This window comes from Capricornis sumatraensis, chromosome 10 (genome assembly GCF_032405125.1).
Source record: "Capricornis sumatraensis isolate serow.1 chromosome 10, serow.2, whole genome shotgun sequence".
Lineage (NCBI taxonomy): Eukaryota > Metazoa > Chordata > Mammalia > Artiodactyla > Bovidae > Capricornis > Capricornis sumatraensis.
In genome coordinates this window covers 71,583,334-71,605,230 of record NC_091078.1, presented here as the reverse complement: position 1 = coordinate 71,605,230, position 21,897 = coordinate 71,583,334, and the positions used below count along the sequence as shown (strand labels likewise).

The 21,897-nt window shown below is 38.3% G+C and overlaps 1 protein-coding gene across 3 annotated transcripts in view; it reads left to right on the top strand.

Annotated features, from left to right (window-relative positions):
- Positions 1-21,690, top strand: part of CHL1 (cell adhesion molecule L1 like) — a 91,803-nt gene extending 70,113 nt beyond the window's left edge. For 2 of the 3 annotated variants that reach the window (XM_068982722.1, XM_068982721.1), the window contains 9 exons: positions 3,001-3,223; positions 5,005-5,120; positions 5,358-5,562; positions 5,767-5,889; positions 10,937-11,116; positions 14,311-14,472; positions 15,090-15,221; positions 17,027-17,099; positions 21,474-21,690. In XM_068982722.1, the coding sequence (XP_068838823.1) occupies positions 3,001-3,223; positions 5,005-5,120; positions 5,358-5,562; positions 5,767-5,889; positions 10,937-11,116; positions 14,311-14,472; positions 15,090-15,221; positions 17,027-17,099; positions 21,474-21,690 (1,431 nt within the window). The remainder of the gene's footprint in view (positions 1-3,000; positions 3,224-5,004; positions 5,121-5,357; positions 5,563-5,766; positions 5,890-10,936; positions 11,117-14,310; positions 14,473-15,089; positions 15,222-17,026; positions 17,100-21,473) is intronic. The other variant, XM_068982723.1, reaches the window with a different exon arrangement.
- The last annotated feature ends 207 nt before the right edge of the window (positions 21,691-21,897 follow it).

Sequence of the window (21,897 nt, the reverse complement as noted above, 5' to 3'; positions counted from 1 at the left end):
ATTTGTCTTAAAAAAAAAAAGGAAGAAAACATTGATCTTTCACAAAAGGATTAAATAGGAACAGACTGGTTGTCCCTAATTCTCTTTTGGTTTATGTTTTCTTTTTAGCATTAACTATGAATAAAAGTATTATGAGGTCCTTGGTTTATATATGGCAGTCAAAAATAGTCTTTGTTTTCCTGAATGTATAATCTAGTTCGAGGGACAGACAATAGGCAAATACAGGAGAAATAAAATAATATCATTATGAAACAGTCAATGGAGAAAAATAATATACAAACTCTTACTTGTAACTTATTAGTGAATGTGCATTTACTCATTGATAAGTGAACCTTATTTTGCAGTCAAAATGGATTTCAGTTATCTTATTTAACTCATGTTCTATTGTATATACATTATGTTTATAAATTTGGCACAGTAAATATTAAGGACTCACTTTTTTTAAAAGTGACATTAAATTTTAACTTAATGTTAACTAAAAAGAGTAGTTTTATCATTATCTTCTAAGATAATGATGAGTTTATACTTTATTCTTAAGTATAAATGTATTTATGTTGCATTTGAACTTCAATAAAATAGCAAATATCTAATCTCACAGATTCCAGAAAATGACCAAAACAAACAAAAACCCATTTCATTAATGTTTGGGAAATAGCAACTTCTCCAGTTACCTGGTTATATGATCACAGCCAAGTGGTTTAAGCCCTCTAAAGGATGTAGGACTTATTGTTTCTACTACAATTGTAATCAGAAAAACACCAGCCTTAAAATGAACTTAGGCAGTACAAAAAAATCTATCCAGTTTCTAGTCAGTATAACTTGCTTTGTTCGTAGATCTCTTTGAAAATACAACAGAAGTACAGTTTTGTTCTACAAAATTATACATAGAAAGTGTTACTAGCAGTTCCATGGGTTTTCAGATCCTTTGAAGGGCATCCACAGACCCCATCTAGAGATGCCTAGACATCAAATTAAGAACCTCTTATAGAGATGCCTTTCTTATGAGCAGCTTCATGAGGGGAAGGAATGCTGGTGATCTTCCCCCACTCCCCTCCCCACATCCCTGGTTACTATGGTTTGTTATCTTTGTTTGGGATCTATTTGTGAATTTGTTGAGGTTTTGTTGTCCACTGTCTGAAAGCCAAATATGAAGTATTCCTGCAGTTTCTTTGGGAGTCTAGGCACCAAGGAGGCTGGCAATTTAGGTAAGATTTTTTTCTTAACAGTGTTACCAGGGTGGCACAGTTTAAAATTTTTCAGAGAGCTTTATCAAATGTAACTATTTTTCTTGAAGCAAAACATGCATAAACTGAATAATAGTATTTGTACATATTTATTGTCAGTTGGGACTGAAGGTAATTGTAATTCCAGATTGTAGAACTGGAACTAAAGGCTTGTGGCCTGACTTATCTGGGCAATGTGACAGCCTCTGGTAAGTTTATCTATATGAGAGTAGGAAACATCTTGGAGCAAGTTTGAAAGCAAAATATAAACAGTGACTGTGAAAATCTCAGAAAGCTTTTGATTTCACATTTTTTCCTTTTAGAGAATTTAACTATTAACCCTAGAATAAGCACCAGACTTGAAATTATTGTGCTGATATACTACTGTTCTTTTAACTTTATTCCATCCAATCCCTCTATTAAGTACTTATAAATTAATCTGAGTCAAGAAGTATTGCAAATTCTATAAAAACATTATATATGGTTATTGAATCACTTGCATATACAGACAAAATTATTAGTTATATAAGTGACTTATAAATCTATGGCTAAAATCAAATTTTTATGTGTTGTATATAGTTGATTCATTTAAATGCATATTCCCATTTTTGTAATATTAAACAGATGGTTTAAATCACATTAATGTTTTTTAATTAAAGTATTTAATTAAAAGCTAGAGTGGAAAGAACCAATCTCCTATTCAAGAAATTCCTCCAGTAAATATTTCTATACAGCAAAATAAACTGGAGGATGGGGAGCACTTTCTCGATGCAAGACAGAAAAAAAGACACAGCTGTGTATAACGGACTTTTGGACTCAGAGGGAGAGGGAGAGGGTGGGATGATTTGGGAGAATGGCATTCTATCATGTATACTATCATGTAAGAATTGAATCACCAGTCTATGTCTGACGCAGGATACAGCATGCTTGGGGCTGGTGCATGGGGATGACCCACAGAGATGTTATGGGGAGGGAGGTGGGAGGGGGGTTCATGTTTGGGAACACATGTAAGAATTAAAGATTTTAAAATTATAAAAATAAAAAAAAATTAAAAAATTAAAAAAAAAAGAAACAGAATGGGCAAGGAGCTGGGACCTATTGTATTATAAAGAGGAGCTACATCTTCTGGGTACTGGTGCACACAAATACATATTATCCAAAAATATTTACTTGCTCTCTCTCTTCTCTTGGAAGGAAGATGGGGGATAATGGATGGAGTCATATGGAAAGAGTTTTGACTGAAAAGCCATGAAAAAAATCCCATTTATATTTAGGGATCCTGGAGTAGGAAGTGGCAGCCCACTCGAGTATTCTTGCCTGGAGAACTCCATGGACAGAGGAGCCTGGCAGGCTACAGTCCCTGGGGTTGCAAACAGCGACTAACTCTAAGGGAACTCATAGCCATGTCCTTTTCATTTCTGCAGTTCTTTAGGAATGAAAAAATTAGAATATAGAAGAAAGTGTGAAGAAAAGCTAAAACTTTCTATGGAAATTCTTAGTAAGTTCTTTCGTATATGAACAGTTTGGATTATGCCCTTGTGGTTAATTCTGACATCGAAATTGTGGGATTCTTTCTACTTGGGGAAGGGAAGGAGCAACTCTCAAGCTTAAATGAACAGAATGACAAAACTTTTCACAAGCATTTCCAAACCAAAGAGGGGGATTAAAGATCTCACCAAAAATGATCCCTTTTTTGCCACATTTCTTGTACCACTTAGGGTGGCTTCTCTGTCCCCTAACTCAGCATATCTGTGACCATGCCAACCTTCTGTTTTAGCCTTTGAAAGCCATGGAGCAGAATGGACCCGGACTGGAGTACAGAGTGACCTGGAAGCCACAGGGAGCTCCGGTGGAGTGGGAGGAAGAGACAGTCACCAACCACACCCTGCGGGTGATGACACCTGCTGTCTATGCGCCATACGATGTCCAGGTCCAAGCCATCAATCACCTGGGCTCTGGCCCTGAGCCACAGTCAGTGATTCTCTATTCTGGAGAAGACTGTAAGTGATGTACCAGACAGCCACCACTTCTAGAATAGCTTCTCTCAAGTAGATTGCACCCCTGTCGAGGAGCATTTTTGAGCAAGTACTGCATGCAAAGAGGCTATACTTACAGGGGGAGATAAAAAGAAATTGAACACATGGTTTCTACTTTAGAGCTGACTGTGGGAGAGCTGTCAGAGGGATGGTGAGGAAGAACATTGAAAGGTTTAATTTTATTCAGTTTCCCCAAAAAAACTACTTCCATAATGAACATCAAAGACCTGGAGCCATCAGTGCACACAGTTCAGCAGCATGACTCTTAGAAGGTGTCCAGTCATATGTGTCCTTACTTGTCAAGGACCTCCTAACAGCTGCCTGCTGCCACAGCCTGGCCTCAGGGCTGGAGCCTTTCTAAGGAAGGTGAGGTGCAGAACCAGATTTCCATATAGCAGCACTCACCCGCAGAATTTTGAGGTACTAATGACATGATTTTATTATTAGATATTTATACCATAAGAACTGCTGCAAATTTTTGGAAAAAGGAAAGGCACTGCATTGCAAATAACTAGATGCTGCTGCTGCTAAGTCGCTTCGGTCGTGTCTGACTCTGTGCGACCCCAGAGACGGCAGCCCACCAGGCTCCCCTGTCCCTGGGATTCTCCAGGCAAGAACACTGGAGTGGGTTGCCATTTCCTTCTCCAATGCATGAAAGTGAAGAGTGAAAGTGAAGTTGCTCAGTCGTGTCTGATACTCCTAGCAACCCCATGGACTGCAGCCCACCAGGCTCCTCCGTCCATGGGATTTTCCAGGCAAGAGTACCGGAGTGGGGTGCCATTGCCTTCTCCGAAATAACTAGATAGTAGGCATTATTCTCATTGTTCTTACAGTATCTAAAGTAATATTTTGATCTAAGAAAAGAAGAAGGGCAGGAATGTGAAACGACTAGCTCCTCCTTTCCCTGCTACCTGTGTTCTCACCGGGACTTCCTTGGTGGCTCAGACGGTAAAGCGTCTGCCTACAATGCGGGAGACCCGGCTTCAATCCCTGGGTCGGGAAGATCCTCTGGAGAAGGAAATGGCAACCCACTCCAGTACTCTTGCCTGGAGAATCCTATGGACAGAGGAGCATAGTAGGCTCCTATAGCCCATGGGGTCGCAAAGAGTTGGACACGACTGAGCGACTTCACTCTCACTCTCTCTCTCTGTTTTCACTACTCAGATCTCCTCACTGGGAACTAACACATTAGTCTTGGCTGCAGTGAGTTTGGTTTACTTCTCTGTAGTTAGCTCCCCTGTAGAATGGGGATAATAATGATATCATTTTATGGGACTGTTCTAAGGATTATGTGAGCCAGTCCAGGATAGGCTCTCAGAACAGTGTCTGACACACAGCGTATGCTCAATTAATGTGGACACTAACATGCTCAATTAATGTTATTCATCACACTCCCAAGTCATTTGAGTTATCATATTAGTCTAGTTCACATTTCCAAGGCAAGATGCCCATGGAGAATTTCATTGTCCACTGTTTTCAGTTACCTTGCTCATACTATATCTATCTGGACAGGGGCTTTTCTCAGTGTGGTACAGGCCCTCCTTTTCTCTAGAAACATATTAATATTGGGGCCCTGAAACTCTTCTGTAAGGAGAAATCCTCTTCATTCCATTTGAAACTGACTTGAGAAAAGTGCTTTCCTCAGATTTAAAAAAAAAAAAAAAATGAAGGATCACCTTTAGAAAGGGATCCTAATAATTGTGTTTGGATTATTTGAAAGCTAATCCTTCTTTTGTGCCCAATAGATCCTGATACAGCTCCAGTGATCCAAGGGGTGGATGTTATAAACAGCACATTAGTTAAAGTTACCTGGTCAACAATTCCAAAGGAAAGAGTACACGGACATCTGAAAGGATATCAGGTTTTTATCATAGCTTTTCTTCTTCTCATTGTTAAATTAATATATTTCCTGTAAGTAAGACTGATTTCAGAAGCTCAAAGAGAAATCTTCTATCACTGGTGATACGTTGTTGTTCGGTCCCTAAGTCGTCTCCAACTCTTTGCTGCCCCATGGACTATAGCACGCCAGCCTTCTCTGTCCTTCACATTCATGTCCATTGAGTTGGTGATATGTTAAGGAGTCCTATTCTCATTGCAGGTAAACTGGTGGAAGACAAAAAGCCTGTTGGATGGAAGGACACATCCCAAAGAAGTAAACATTCTGAGATTTTCAGGACAAAGAAACTATGGAATGGTTCCTTCTCTGGATGCCTTTAGTGAATTTCACTTAACAGTCTTAGCCTATAATTCCAAAGGAGCTGGTCCAGAGAGTGAGCCTTTTATATTTCAAACACCAGAAGGAGGTGAGACAGTTTAGGATTAATATCTAGTTTATAAATAACAATTTAAAATAACAAATATCCCAATGGTCAAAACATTTCCTCCCTTATTAGTAGTTAGGTTGTACATATGCCATATGAGTTGGCTCCTCAATTTAATAAAAAGAAAAAAACTATAATTTTATAAAGAACTTTACTGGAGTGTCTATTGTTGGTTTTGTTTTCCAGTACCTGAACAGCCAACTTTTCTCAAAGTCATCAAAGTTGATAAAGACACTGCCACTTTGTCCTGGGGGCTACCCAAGAAATTGAATGGAAACTTAACTGGCTATCTATTGCAGTACCAGATAAGTGAGTACATATTTGAATTAGATTCGCCTATTAATGTTTCATTTTTTTTTTTTTTTGGTTGAGTATTTGGTTTTCCATCCTGAGAATCTAATTCATGGTTGGTAGGCTGGCATACTTACTTATAGCACAGGGCTTTGTAAACTGGCTTAGAGATCAAATCGAGCCTCCTGCCTGTTCTTACAAGGTAATTGCAACATGGCCATGTCCACTAACTTATATTTGTCTATAGCGGCTTTCTTACTACAGTGGCAGAGCTGAGTAGTTACAGCAGGGATCACATAGCCCATGAAGGCTAAAATATTTACAGTCTAGTCTTTAACAAAAAGGTTTGCCAATTCTTGTTTTGAGGGGAGAAAAGCAGTGTTAATAGATACCAGAAAATATGCATTTTAATGTGTATATAGGTATTCCCAGGTGGATCAGTGATAATGCAGGAGATGTAGGAGACACAGGTTTGATCCCTGGGTTCGGTAGATATCCTGGAGAAGGAAATGGCAACCTACTCCAGTACTGTTGCCTGGAGAATCCTATGGACAGAGGAGCATGGCGGGCTTTAGTCCACAGGATCACAAAGTGTCAGACATGATTGAGCACGCACACATTCATATATATATATATATATATATATATATATATATATATATATATAAGATACCTTGAGAATTAGGAAATATGCAAAGAAAAAAATTAGTAAATGATGTAGTGGATAGAGAATAGATTGGTGGTGGTGGTGGTAGCCCCAGACTTGGAAGTTGGGGAGGGGTAGGAGAAATGGGTGAATAGCTTGTTTCTATTTTTAGTTTACAATTTTAAAATTTAATTTACTTAGAAAAAGCAGTGAAGTAGTGAAGATTCAGAGCACACTGACTTGCAGCCTACCCTGCCTCTTCTGTCTCTGAGGCATGTTTCCAGTCTCAACTCTGCATATAGTTGTATTCGTAGAATCCTGCTTCTGTAGCCCACTGCTCCAGTCATGTCACACTGAGAGAATTAGAGTTGTCTTTGGACCCCCACACCGGCTCTCCCCATATGCTGTTGTGCCATTAAGTTAAAAACAACATGTTTAGATGAAAGCATGTTGTTTAGATTAGATTATTTTAATCATAGCACCATCCATCTGTTACAGTCTTCAAATCTAAGTATCAGCTCAACATGGAGATTAGGGGACTGAGCTTATAGGAAAATGTTAGAAGGCATGAATTCCTAAACAGCAGACCCATCAAGTCTATGGAAGCCCAGTCTACACTGCTTGCATAGGTCAACTGGGTCATAACCCTGAACTGCCATCAATCCCTTGAAGGCCTGCAGCAGTTCAGGTCAGGTATCAGCTTTAGCTTCTGTTCTGCTTTGAGTACCTATGATTAAACAGGTACAGGCATAACCCTAATAGAGGCAGCGGTTTAGCATTTTTGAGTATTGGCTAGTTAGCAGGATCAGTAAAAATTGAGTACTCTCCCTTCATTTTTCATGAAAACAGGAAGTCTATGAGGTATGTACCATCACTACTTTATGGATGAGAAGTATACAGAGTTCACTTACAAAGAGTCATGCGGTAAAACAAGTGTTACGAAAACTCTGAAACCCAGCTCAGTCATTCTAGATGCTGAGCTCTTGAAAGTGAAAGTTGCTCAGTGATGTCTTAATAGTCCATGGAATTCTCCAGGTCAGAATACTGGAGTGAGTAGCTATTTCCTTCACCATGGGATCTTCCAGGGGTCAAACCCCGGTCTCCCATATTGCAGGCAGATTCTTTATCAGCAGGGAAGACTTTAAGTCTCTTAATTCCATAAACTGGATTTCAAACATGTAGGAAGCACTGAAGAAATACTTGAGAACTTTTCAATGTCAACTTTATTTGGTAAAGATATATCTTATCTTTATTCTAATAATAGAACTGAATATTAAATAAGTTCCTACCTTCATGTTGATCTGTATATAATATCTAAACTTATTTTTAAAACAAGTGTTTAGAATATATAGAGAAAAAGCTGAAATATTAAAATCGCTGTGGTTACTGTACTACTTGATATGTGGACTTTCAGTAAGATAACGACTTTATATTTATTTCAGTTCAGTTCAGTCGCTCAGTCCAGGCCAACTCTTTACGACCTGATGTACTGCAGCACGCCAGGCCTCCCTGTCCATCACCAACTCCCAGAGTTTACTCAAACCCATGTCCATTGAGTCGGTGATGCCATCCAACCATCTCATCCTCTGTCGTCCCTTCTCCTCCCGCGTTCAATCTTTCCTAGCATCTGGGTTTTTCCAGTGAGTCAGTTCTTTGGATCAGGTTGCCAGAGTATTGGAGTTTCAGCTTCAGCATCAGTCCTTCCAGTGAATATTCAGGACTGATTTCTTTTAGGATGGACTGGTTGGATCTTCTTGCAGTCCAAGGGAATCTTAGGAGTCTTCTCCAACACGAGTTTAAAAGCATCAATTCTTTGGTACTCATCTTTGTAGTCCAAATCTCACATCCATACATGACTACTGGCAAAACTATAGCTTTGACTAGACGGACCTTTGTTGGCAAAGTAATGTCTCTGCTTTTTAATGTGCTGTCTAGGTTGGTCATAGCTTTTTTTCCAAGGAGCAGGCATCTTTTAATTTCATGGCTGTGGACACCATCTGCAGTGATTTTGGAGCCCAAGAAAATAAAGTCTGTCGCTGTTTTCACTGTTTCCCCATCTATTTCCCATGAAGTGATGGGACCAGATGCCATGATCTTAGTTTTCTGAATGTTGAGCTTTAAGCCAACATTTCCCTCTACTCTCTTATTTTCATTAAGAGGCTCTTTAGTTTTTCACCCTCTGCTATAATGGTGGTGTCATCTGCATATCTGAGGTGATTGATATTTCTCCTGGCAATCTTGATTCCAGCTTGTGCTTCATCCAGCCCAGAGTTTCTCATGATGTACTCTGCGAATAAATAAGCAGGGTAACAATTTATAGCCTTGACGTCCTCCTTTCCTGATTTGGAATTAGTTTGTTGTTCCATGTCCATCTCTAACTATTGCTTCCTGACCTGCATACAGATTTCTCAAGAGGCAGGTCAGGTGGTCTGGTATTCCCATCTCTTTCAGAATTTTCCACAGTTTGCTGTGGTCCATAAAGTCAAAGGCTTTGGCATAGTCAGTAAAGCAGAAGTAGATATTTTTCTGGAACTCTCTTGCTTTTTCAATGATCCAATGGATGTTGGGAATTTGATCTCTGGGTCGTCTACCTCTTCTAAACCCAGCTTGAACATCCGGAAGTTCACAGTTCACTGTTGAAGCTACTGTTGAAGCCTGGCTTGGAATTTTGAGCATTATGTTACTAGCATATGAGATGAGTGCAATTGTGTGGTAGTTTGAGCATTCTTTGGTATTCATTTGGATTGGAATGAAAACTGACCTTTTCCAGTCCTGTGGCCACTGCTGAGTTTTCCAAATTTGCTGGCATATTGAGTTCATCACTTTCACAGCATCATCTTTTAGAATTTGAAATAGCTCAACTGGAATTCCATCACCTCCACTAGCTTTGTGATGCTTCCTAAGGCCCACCTGACTTGGCATTCCAGGATGTCTGGCTCTAGGTGAGTGAGCACACCATTGTGATTATCTGGGTTGTGAAGATCTTTTTTTGTACAGTTCTTCTGTGTTTTCTTGCCACCTCTTCTTAATATCTTTTGCTTCTGTTAGATCCATACCATTTCTGTCCTTTATTGTGCCCACCTTGGCATGAAATGTTCCCTTGGTATCTCTAATTTTCCTGAAGAGATCTCTAGTCTTATATCTATACTTATTTAGCTATCTATTAAGTGATTGAAATATTCTTAGATGGCTTATCTATTTCTGTGGCTATATGTTCTAAATAGTTGTTGAGTGTGTATATGAGAGCTTTCTATGTACTTTGCTGAAATCTTACATTGATTGTGGTAGTTTTTCAATTGACTTGGTGGTATTTACAGGAGTGCTCTCAAGTAATCTACCAAGAGTGATTATTTTACTTCTTTCCTATGTTTGGATTAGTAATTTTTCATTTACATTTATCTCACTGCATTGTATCTACAATGAAGGCATTTGTAAGTTAAAGAGTAAATATATTTTTATGGTCTCTTGGACCAAGTGTTTATTCTAGCCCTTTTCTTACCACTAATGGTTGCACAATCTTGAACATACCATTTCATCTCGGATTATTCTCTTGGTAGTCTTATAGCACTTCGTACTTTTGCACAAATATCAAGATCTTTCTAGGCTGCAGGTTCTTTGAAAGGCACTATCTAAATCATATTTTTCCATAGAGCACTTTACATAGTGCTAAGTATACAGTAGACATTTTAAAATACATTGTTATCAGTTTCTTGAGTCTTTATATCTGAATACTTGTTCAGTGCTACATATTAAACCAGAAACTACAGAAGACTCTGGTAAATCACTGTTCAAATTTTTACAATAAAAGATTAAAAAGTACTTAGCTCAGATGGTAGCGAATCTGCCTGCAATGCAAGAGATCCGGGTTTGATCACTGCGTTGGGAAGATCCTCTGAAGAAGGAAATGGCAACTCACTCCATGGGTTCTTGCCTGGGACATCCCATGGACAGAGGAGTCTGGCGGCCAAAACTCCATGGGGTCACAGTCAGTCAGACATGACTAAGTGACTAATATATAGACACGTGCACACACACACGTCAAGGATACAATGAAAATATATCAATGGGGGAAGCTCATCATTGTTAACAGGTATGGTAAAGCTGAAGTGGTTGTCCAGTGTAGCACAGTGATTAAGAGCATGGGCTTTGGAGTTAAAAGTCTGTGGTTTAGATTCAAATCCTAGTTTGCCAGTTAGTGGCCCTAGATCTAGGCAGTGTGTTTATTCTTGCCAGATCTTAAATTACCCATGGATAATATGTCATAATAATTGTACCTACCTCATAGAATTGAGTTGATAACTATGAATAATTAAGATGGCAGGCCACAAGCATAAATAGAAGCAGAAATAAGGCATAACATAACTTGAATGGTTAAGACTACAAAATCCGAGGTGTTGATGTCCATGTTTCTTTCTTCAGTAAATGACACTGATGAAATTGGAGAGCTACATGATATCAACATTACAACTCCATCAAAGCCCAGCTGGCGTCTCTTGAACCTCAATGCAACTACCAAGTACAAATTCTACTTGAGGGCTTGCACTTCAAAGGGCTGTGGAAAACCAATCACTGAGGAGAGTGCTACATTAGGAGAAGGGAGTAAGTACCGGAGGTACCGGAGGTTTATGCATGCTCCGTTTTAAACTGCTCTGAAAGGAAGGCACCATGGTAGTCACTATAAATCAGAAATGATTGTGCTCTCAGTCTGTCTGACCTTCTGTTTTCCACTGATGTACAGAATTTATTTTTCTTGTTTCTAATGTTCACATTGACTCAATTTATGGATTTCTGCACAACAGTAATCAAACTGTAGCCTCAGTGTATATAAGGTCAGAAACTATAATTTTAATTAAAATAGGGGGCTATAAGGTCACAAAGTTAGTCATAAGGTTAGTAGAGTGGGTATTTTTCTTTTGGAAATGTTTCCTCCCAGAAAAATGTTTGCCTCTTGCACTGGTAGACATTTTGCAACACTGATCTAACACATTTCACCCTCATGTCATGACTCATCTATACAGTGATTCATATACCAATTTTATTTTACTGTCTACTGGATGATGCCAAGTAGTTAGCTTGAAAATGGCTCATAACTGTATCATTTCATTTGTATAGTTCGCCTAATTCAATTTTACTTTTCTATTTTTTTTTCCAACTCGGGCCATTTCCCTTCAAAAATTATTTCTCCAATTATGATTTTAGAAGTATTTTTACTAAGCTTTCTATGTTATCAACAGGACATTAGGAGATAAAATAAGGTAAAACAAGAAAGGGAAGTGGATTGGGGGAAAGGATAAGCACACTTTTAAAGCTTAAAAAAGAGGGCCTTGCATTGAATTCAAGTTGATGGGACCTAGAGGGTTACCGGAGGCAGGCAAAAGGAAATGGGAGAGAGCAGGAAGGGAAATATAAACAAGTCATTTATGTATCATGTACTATGCATCCACTGTCCTGGATGCTTTCCCAAATTTTAGATTAAATGAAAGGTAGAATCCATGGAAAAAAGAGAAAATAGTAATGAAGAAACTTGAACTATCATTTATATAAGATATATATTGCAATGTACTTAAGTTCATGACTCACTATGAAATGAATGTGTAAGTGTTTATACTGTGACTGCGGTCAGTTTGTTTCTTCCTCTCATTTTGTTCCTATTCAATGTAAATACTGAAGAGCTTATGTTTTCCTAAGAGTTCCTATATATTCAAAACTTTCTTTTATGGGGGAATGTGTATATATACATATGTATATACACACACACACATATATATCCAAAATAGTTTCTCTCAAAAACTCAAATTGTTCCCCAGGATGAACTGGACACCAAGTGAATTGAAGAACTTATTTATCTACTTTTAATGGTGACTGAAAACACTCAGTAACTAAAAGGTTCTTATTCCTCTAGAGTTCAAATGGATGGTTAACAAGTGTCTGACACCAAGAAAATAAGTCAGAATAGTGGTAATCTAAATATGCAACTGTAGTATTTTCTAAAACAGAGTTTAAGGGTGGGGGAGGGTTGCTTTTATTTAAGGACCAACACTATAATATATATCAGAAATGCTAGTCCTATTCGTGGCAATTAGCAGCATGTAAGAAAAATCACAAAATTGTCTTGTAATAGTCATGCATTCTCATATATATGGAAATATTGGCAAATGTGGGCTTGGTTGCATTGACAAGTTGTTTTCAGAGGGTGGAAAATGCTGTTTATGTGGCTATACAAGGGATGCTACTCTCTTCTGCAAATGCAAAATAAATATATCTAATGTGCTTGAGTGTCTTATAGCATATTTCTTCACTGTCATGTGTCATGATTTGAACGTGTTTCTTACTAGTATGTTTGTGCTCTTTTTCAGGATTCTGCAATGTCAGCTACTGTCCCCTTCCCCTGTTGACACTGAATTTTCTTCTATAGGCCTATATGGCCATATTTACAGAAAAAACTAGTCTTTTCCGTAGTTTTCAGCATGATCTTTGGGGAAAAATGAAAAAAATATATATTTCTATTGAGAATATCCATCTTGCTATTACTAAATACTCTAAAACTATTAACTTTTGTGCAAATTGGAATCTGTTTCTGTGTATCTTTCTTTTCTTTGCTCTGCCTGGATGGTGCATTTTAAGGACATCTGGGATTAAATCAGAGAATGGGATTTGATACACAAGCATTTTTTCCATCATTTTCTGGTTGTCACTGATTTTCAGGTGGCTTGCATTCCATAATCTAAAAGGGGGAAAAATTGAGTTAATCAGAAATATTCTTTTTTGTGTTATTACTGGTTGCAATAAAATACTTGCTTTGCTCTGTTTTTCAAAAGCTTGTGCTATTTAATGGAACACTAAATTTATGTTTTTTTAAAGGCAAAATTGTGTTTTGTTTCAATAGTGTTCAATCTTGAAGGTTTTCTTCAACTAATGTAACGTCTTATTTATCTCACAGTGCCATTTTTAATGATGTCTTTGTGTTATCAGTAACTATATATAATCAATTTGTACTGTGTTGAAAAGTTATACCTAAATTTTAACATGTGACACATTCTCATTTAAAGCCTTTAAACATTGTTAAACCATTTTATTAATTCTTAGCAACATTATGGATCAGCAGCAAAATTATTTTAGATATTTTGTTATAAGGTCAGAAATTAAATGTATATTTTAATTATACTTGTCATATTTTTATCTACTATGATATTCTACAATTAATATATTGACATACATTTATTTTGAAGTGTAAAGTTCTCAAACACTTCAAAAATTTCATTTCATTTAAAAGAAGTACCTATAAACCTGCACTTTTATGTAGCCTAAGTTTCTAGAAATTTCAAGCATTTAATATATTATGCTGTTCTATCAATACTTATGAAAATGACCAAGGCAAAGGAAGTAATGTAAAGATTTTAATGCCATATACTTTCAATTATAAGCCAGAATCACCAAATCTGGTTCCTACGAGGTTTGTGAAAGTCCAAATTGCACAAAGTGACATTGTATAATTTTCTGAAGTCTGTGTTTGGTTTTAAACCATTCATATGACCACGCAAATTTATAGCATCACTTCATCAACCAGTGTATCATTTTTAAAGAACATGAATTAAGTTCATTACTCCATTTCAGCACATTAAAAAAGAAAATCTTGAAATGTTCATTTTCTTCATCTTCTGATAATTCAGAACGGAGGAAAAAATGCTACAAATGGCTCTCTTATTCATCTCAAATAACAGTACTTTTTTGCTTTTCATGTCCTACTTTTCAGTGATTACAATTCATATGAATTAACTGTGTACATTTCTTAGGTAAAAGTGTCGGGAAGATATCAGAAGGAGTAAATCTTACTCAAAAGATTCACCCAGTAGAGTCATTTGAGCCGGGAGCTGAACATGTAGTTCGCCTTTTGACTAAGAATTGGGTTGATAACAATAGCATTTTTGAAGATGTAATTGAGACAAGAGGGAGAGGTGAGAAATGAGATTCTGTTTGGAGCCATCTTAGACAATACATCTATGTTCTGTAGATTATTTACTTTTACATACTTCCTATGTTGAAAATGTGAAGTACGGTAGTTGTAAAATCCATAGTGTCAATTTGTTTTGGCATAGCGTTTTAAAAGTATCAAAATGAAAAATGTCTCACCAATGTACAGACTTACCTCTCAATTGTTTTTATCAGAGTAGCTGCCTAAAAATGTCTGTGGTTAATTAACATGTGTTAATAACAAAAACTAAAAACAAAACCCCAGAATCTCCTTGGCAATCTGCATGTAACCAAGGCAGCTTGTGCTTTTGCTTGCTTGCTGCTGCTGCTTTGTTTATCTTGATCTGTCTCTACTGTTTCTCTTTGGTTTTCATCCTCAAAGTCAAATGCAGTTTGAGAGGGCCCTTTCTGAACAATGAATTAACGATTTATCAGGATTCTCCTGATGAACTGTACTTCAAATCACATACCCTCTAGGGGCACTCCAAGGACAAAAGTGATGCTATTCCGTATGTTTAAAAATGATGTTTAATGTTCCCAAAAGGGGCTTAATTTCAAAGACTGTTTCCAGTACTCAGTGTGCCTTCTCTTTGTACAACAGAATACGCTGGTCTGTACGATGACATCTCCACTCAAGGCTGGTTTATTGGACTGATGTGTGCAATTGCTCTACTCACACTAATATTGTTAACTGTTTGCTTTGTGAAGAGGAACAAAGGTGGAAAGTACTCGGGTAAAGTTGTTTCTTACGATGACTTTAAATTTTACTAAGTAAACTTACCTGTTTAGGACATCCCAGGTAGCTCAGACAGTAAAGAATCTGCCTGGAATGCAGGAGACCTGGATTTGATTCCAGGGTCGGGAAGATCCCCTGGAGGAGGAAATGGCAACCCACTCCAGTGTTCTTGCCTGGAGAATCCCATGGACCGAGGAGCCTGGCAGGTTACAGTCCATGGGGTCGCAAAGAATCAGACACGACTGAGTGATTAACACTTTCACACTTTACATTTAATTTCTAGGAGAGCTTTGTAAGAGACATCTTCAATTGTTTTAATTACACATTAAAGTCTATTTATATTAGTACATTAATTATATACTGTACTGAGAGGAAAAGAAAATTCCTAACTAACCAAAAAGTGTATGTATGATCAAGAAAATATTTCTAGATACTTGTTTTATGAACAAAAGTATTCCATCTTTTTTAAAATGAAATATTCATTTCTAGTATATAAAATAGGCTTTAGAGAGGCATATAATACTTCCATGCTTCTATTTTCTATCTGTAAAATATCACAGATGTTAGGGAGACTTGTTACTAAGTCACACACATATTTTAATAGTATGCCTCTCTACAGATTCATGACCCAGAGATATTTTGATCTAGTACATTCTAACAGTACTGGGTTCACTAGTCAGCTGTGTTAACCACTGCTGGGAATGCATCCCTTATTCCTCTGATATATATCAGGTATAATACCTCTTGAATTAATGGTACATAAAATATAAATAAAAATCATCCTAGTTAATAGCTGGCTTTAACTTCAATTTTCAAATGTTTTAGATATATATATATATTGTTGTTGTTACTATTATTTTTGCTCAGTATTCATGATGCTTTTATAGAGAGGGAAAGATTTTCATCCCATTGCTATTTGTTTGTTGTTGATCAGATCAGTATGAAATTCTTTACTGGCTTCTGATTCATCCAGTATATGTTTTGGGGAGCCCATTAGGTATATTGAACAATCAAACCAGAGAATAATTTCTAAATTTTTGTAACATTCCATAGAATGCTTATGCAGTTATACCCCTTTTCTTGTGAATACGGAATTCTTATGAATCAGAGTTTCAGTAACTAATGGATGTTCTAGGTAAGTAACTGAAAACTGTAAAGAGAATATGCACCAAATTGTCCTTTGTGAAGTGTTACCTTATCCAGATTCTGAAGGAGTTTCTTCAAGTTGTGCTCTTCAACACAAGTCAGCATTTCACACTGTAGGAAAACCAAGAGAAATTCTCATCTCTCTGCAAGTAAATAGTAAAAGCTGCCACGACGGGATTTTAGTTTGAGTTTTCTGAGCACAATGACGCAACATCTTTGTGTTCTATATCCCACTGTTTAGAATAAATCTCATTTAACCTATGGTGTTATAGACTTTAATATTCTGATTATTGAGGCAGTTTGGAGTAAGAAGAGAACAGCCAAATGATAGACTTTTTAGTCCTTTGGTGTAACAACATAGATCTGATATCAGCCAATGTCATTTTCAGGAAGTTTAGCATTGTAAAATGTACACACAGTAATTCGGTCTTCACTGAGAGACTGTAACTAGGTTTGACTCTTTCATTAAGACATGTTGCCCACATAATACTAGATTCATGTATAACTGCACGAGGCTGTAACTCTGGTAACAAAGAGGTGAAAGATGAGTGAATAGGTACAGACACAAAACACTTGACGCATTAACAGTGCTTTGAAGAAATATGTCTTTTAAAATGACTCGTGTTACTCCTCTACCTGTGTGTGTGTTTTTCTAGTGAAAGAAAAGGAGGATCTTCATCCAGACCCTGAAGTTCAGTCAGCGAAAGATGAAACCTTTGGAGAATACAGGTAACCATTACACTCCATTTAAAAATGCATCAAAGCATATATCCAGCAGGTTAAATAAACTTTGAAATATTAAAAAAAGCATTTCTACTTAAAGCTTACAGGACTACATTTTTAAACCCTTATAAAGAATAGTAATACAAGTGATTGATAGCAACCAAATGTCTGTGTGAGGAGGTGTGAGGTGTGACTGCTATCTAGGTAGACTCTGTGTGCTTGGACAGTTTCTTTGAAAGGTGTTATTCACAGGACAGTATTGTTATTTAGAGACTATCTATATAAAATAGGTAAAATATCTGGTAGTCACTCCTCACCGTAGCCATTGTGAACTCAGGTTGTATTCAGTGTATACCCATAAACATGTACCTTGTGTACCTGCGGTGTGCACCTACAAAGGTGATTAAGTCACAAAACAGGTCCTCAAGATGAACCTAGTCTGTGTGTGTGTGTGTGTCGGGGGGGAATTCTCTATGCAAATAATTGTAGTTAATTAGAATAAGAGCAAAAAAGGGAGCAGCTATTGCTGTCTAAGATGAGCTCTGGTAAAAGTTCATCCAAGGAAGGTTAAGACAGCCTTTAAAGGATGAAAAAGATTGTGTCCCTCTTAACCCCTGGACCAAACTTACACAAGTGTGCCAAAATGGGAGAAACTGCAAGAAACCTGGTAGGAGGTAAGTAAGTACCTCTTGAGGGTGTGTTACCCGTCTCACCCTCGTGTTGTCACGGCGCATCTTCACCTTTCCATCACCCTCTTCTTTACTTACCTGTTCCTGCTGAGGACTCTGTTGCTTTCAGCCAGGTGCTCTGTATACTGCAGCCAAGGGAGCTGTTGCAGTTTCCAAGCATATATGACCATTAGCACACAAGACCAGGAGCCATATTATGGAGCAGACTCAGTTGGCTCTGACTGGCCCCTGCCCTGGATCCATCATTATACACAGAGTTGTGGAATATTCTCATTAGCTCTCCTGCATTAACTTATGCGGGCTTCCCAGGTTGCCCAGATGGTAAAGAATCTGCCTGCCGATGCAGGAGATGTGGGTTCAGTCCCTGCGTCGGGAGGATCCCTGGAGAAGGAAATGACTACCCATTCCAGTATTCTTGCCTGGAAAATTCCATGAACAGAGGAGCCCAGCAAGCTATAGTCCACGGGGTTGCAAAAGAATCAGACACGACTGAGAGACTAAGCAAACAGGCGCACACACGCACACACACGCGCGCACACACACACACCGATGTACATCTGAACCTCATAGTAAGCTCTCCTCGCCTCTATACTTATTTTTCTTTCCTCCATTTAGTTAATATTCTTTATACTGTGATATTTCCTGGTAAATGACTTCAGATACTATCTAGGAAAAGGAGCATTAAAGGGTGAAAGGAGGGAGAAAGAAAGAAGGTGAAGTCGCTCAGTCGTGTCCGACTCTTTGCGACCCTGTGGACTGTAACCTACTAGGCTTCTCTGTCCATGGGATTCTCCAGGCAAGAATACTGGAGTGGGTTGCCATTTCCTTCTCCAGGGGATCTTCCCAACCCAGGGATCGAAACCAGGTCTCCCGCATTGGAGGCAGATGCTTTAACCTCTGAGCCACCAGGGAAGCACAAACTAGAAAACTGTGCCTCAAATCCCACAAGGCAAGGGTCATTGACGATCTATGGCAACTGTTTAAAATGCTTTTGAAAGACATATTACTTGATCAATTTTATAAGGAAAAAAACTAAAGACATGCCTTACTCAAAACTCATTGCCTCATGTTTTGTGGCTGCTCTAAAAAGCCAGGTAAAACCACCCCCTGCGCTATTTCAGCTGGCATCTTGTTTAGAGTAGTTAATAGTTCTCATCACCTTTCCTCAAAACTATGTGTTTTCAGGAAGATTATTCCAGGGGACAGTAACATAACGTGAATTCTCATCTTTCCAGCTTCTGGTAATAGTTTCTTTGCTATCCCTTTGCCTGATCTGTAAGGTAATGCCACATTTGGTCTTTTAGTTTTCTTCATATTTGTTTTTGTAACTGTAGCATCCTGGTTCTGGAAACAATTATTTTAAGAGTCAGGACAGTCTGAGTTATCAGTTCAGTTCAGTCGCTCAGTCGTGTCCAACTCTTTGCAACCCCATGAATTGCAGCACGCCAGGCCTCCCTGTCCATCACCAACTCCCAGAGTTCACTCAAACTCATGTCCATCGAGTCGGTGATGCCATCCAGCCCTCTCATCCTCTGTCGTCCCCTTCTGCTCCTGCCCCCAATCCCTCCCAGCATCAGTCTTTTCCAATGAGTCAACTTTTCGCATGAGGTGGCCAAAGTACTGGAGTTTGAGCTTCAGCATCATTCCTTCCAATGAACACCCAGGACTGATCTTGCAGTCTAAGGGACTCTCAAGAGTCTTCTCCAACACCACAGTTCAAAACATCAATTCTTTGGCGCTCAGCTTTCTTCACAGTCCAACTCTCGCATCCATACATGACCACTGGAAAAACCATAGCCTTGACTAGACGGACCTTTGTTGGCAAAGTAATGTCTCTGCTTTTCAATATGCTATCTAGGTTGGCCATAACTTTTCTTCCAAGGAGTAAGCACCTTCTGATTTCATGGCTGCAGTCACCACATGCAGTGATTTTGGAGCCCCAAAAAATAAAGTCTGACACTGTTTTCCCATCTATTTCCCAAGAAGTGATGGGACCAGATTCCATGATCTTCGTTTTCTGAATGTTGAGCTTTAAGCCAACTTTTTCACTCTCCTCTTTCACTTTCATCAAGAGGCTTTTTAGTTCCTCTTCGTTTTCTGCCATAAGGGTGGTAGTGTCATCTGCATATCTGAGGTTATTGATATTTCTCCCAGCAATCTTGATTCCAGCTTGTGCTTTTTCCAGCCCAGCGTTTCTCATGATGTACTCTGCATATAAGTTAAATAAACAGGGTGACAATAGACAGCCTTGACATACTCCTTTTCCTGTTTGGAACCAGTCGGTTGTTACATGTCCAGTTTTAACTGTTGCTTCCTGACCTACATATAGGTTTCTCAAGAGGCAGGTCAGGTGGTCTGATATTCCCATCTCTTTCAGAATTTTCCACAGTTTATTGTGATCACAGAGTCAAGGGCTTTGGCATAGTAAATAATGCAGAAGTAATGTTTTTCTGGAACTCTCTTGCTTTTTCGATGATCCAGCGGATGTTGGCAATTTGATCTCTGGTTCCTCTGCCTTTTCTAAAACCAGCTTGAACATCAGGGAGTTCACGTACTGCTGAAGCCTGGCTTGGAGAATTTTGAGCATGACTTTACTAGTGTGTGAGATGAGTGCAGTTGTGCGGTAGTTACACTGCTAGTGAAAACAACTTGATATTTTTCTCTCTCAAGTTCTGTGTCCACGTGCCTGTGTCCACCATGGATGGCTCTGGCCATCTTGGTGCTTAGGAGAGCTGGCTGAGTATGCAGGTTACCACAGCAGTGAACCAGAATATGGCACGTGGAACAGCAGCTCTAAAGCGACATTGTCATTCCTGCTCACCGTTCTTTGGCCAAAGCCAATCATACGGCACTCGCTAACACAGAGGGCAGTGAAGTACCATCCTGCCCTGCTTCTAGAAAAACTGAGCTAATGAAACAACTTTATGGACACCACCAGCTACTACCCCATTCTATAAAGTGCTCATCATGCGCTAATTACCTTTTCCCCCAATTTTTCCTTTTTAGAATTTTATAAAATCTTCTCATTTGGTATACAGCTTTATAGTGTGAAAGAAGTTGGTATTTAAAAATAAATCCTCAGGTAGAAATTAAGAAAACTGTGTCATTTGAAAGACATTTTACTAACTCAGAGTTGGATTTGTTAAAGAATAAAACTCAGAGCATAAATACAGGATACTTGTAGCATTCCTATTCTAAAAATCCAGCTATTCTTTTTCTAATTTAACAACTCTAAATTTATAAACTATATTGAAGTTCTTTGGTTACAAGCAACAGAATTTGATTGATTAACCCATTCAAGAGAGACATTTTTGGAAGGATCTGGAAAAATACGGAGGATCAAAGGTGAAGGCAGAAGATCAAGCTTTGATGACCAGGAGTTCTAAAAGTTCCTGAAAGTGAAGGAAATAACTTTTGTTCTCTATGTACATAACCAGATTGAATATCTGCATGTCTCAATTTTAAAGGGAGGAAGCAGGAGTGTTGTGAATAGCAGAAAAGTTTCTCAGTTACTCAGCATAACACAAATTGGTAATGACTTTCTAAACATTTCTTTATGAAAGGGTCATTTAGTGTCTTCAGTGCTAATATGATTATCTGGAAATTTTTAAAACCTATTAGCACTTTGGCATGAGTCTTGCTTTCCATGAATATTTCAGATTTTGTCAAACTATTCTTTTTGATTTTCTAGTGACAGTGACGAAAAACCCCTCAAAGGAAGCCTTCGGTCCCTTAACAGGGATATGCAGGCCACAGAGAGTGCCGACAGCTTAGTGGAGTACGGAGAAGGTGACCACGGTCTCTTCAACGAGGATGGCTCTTTTATTGGTGCCTATGCTGGGTCTAAGGAGAAAGGATCTGTGGAAAGCAATGGAAGTTCCACAGCAACGTTTCCACTCCGGGCATAAACAGAGCACGTAGCAATAAACCAGTGGTTCACACCAACCTTCCAGATTTAACTGTTCAAGGGAGCAAGAACTTTCATATAGAATAGAAACATTCTGGCAGAAGCTTTCACCCAGAATTCAAACATCCTGCAACTCTGTTAAGAAAAAAAGCACTGCCTTGAAAAAGTGAAAATACTTAGCACTATAGGCCTGGAGTTTTGTTTTGTT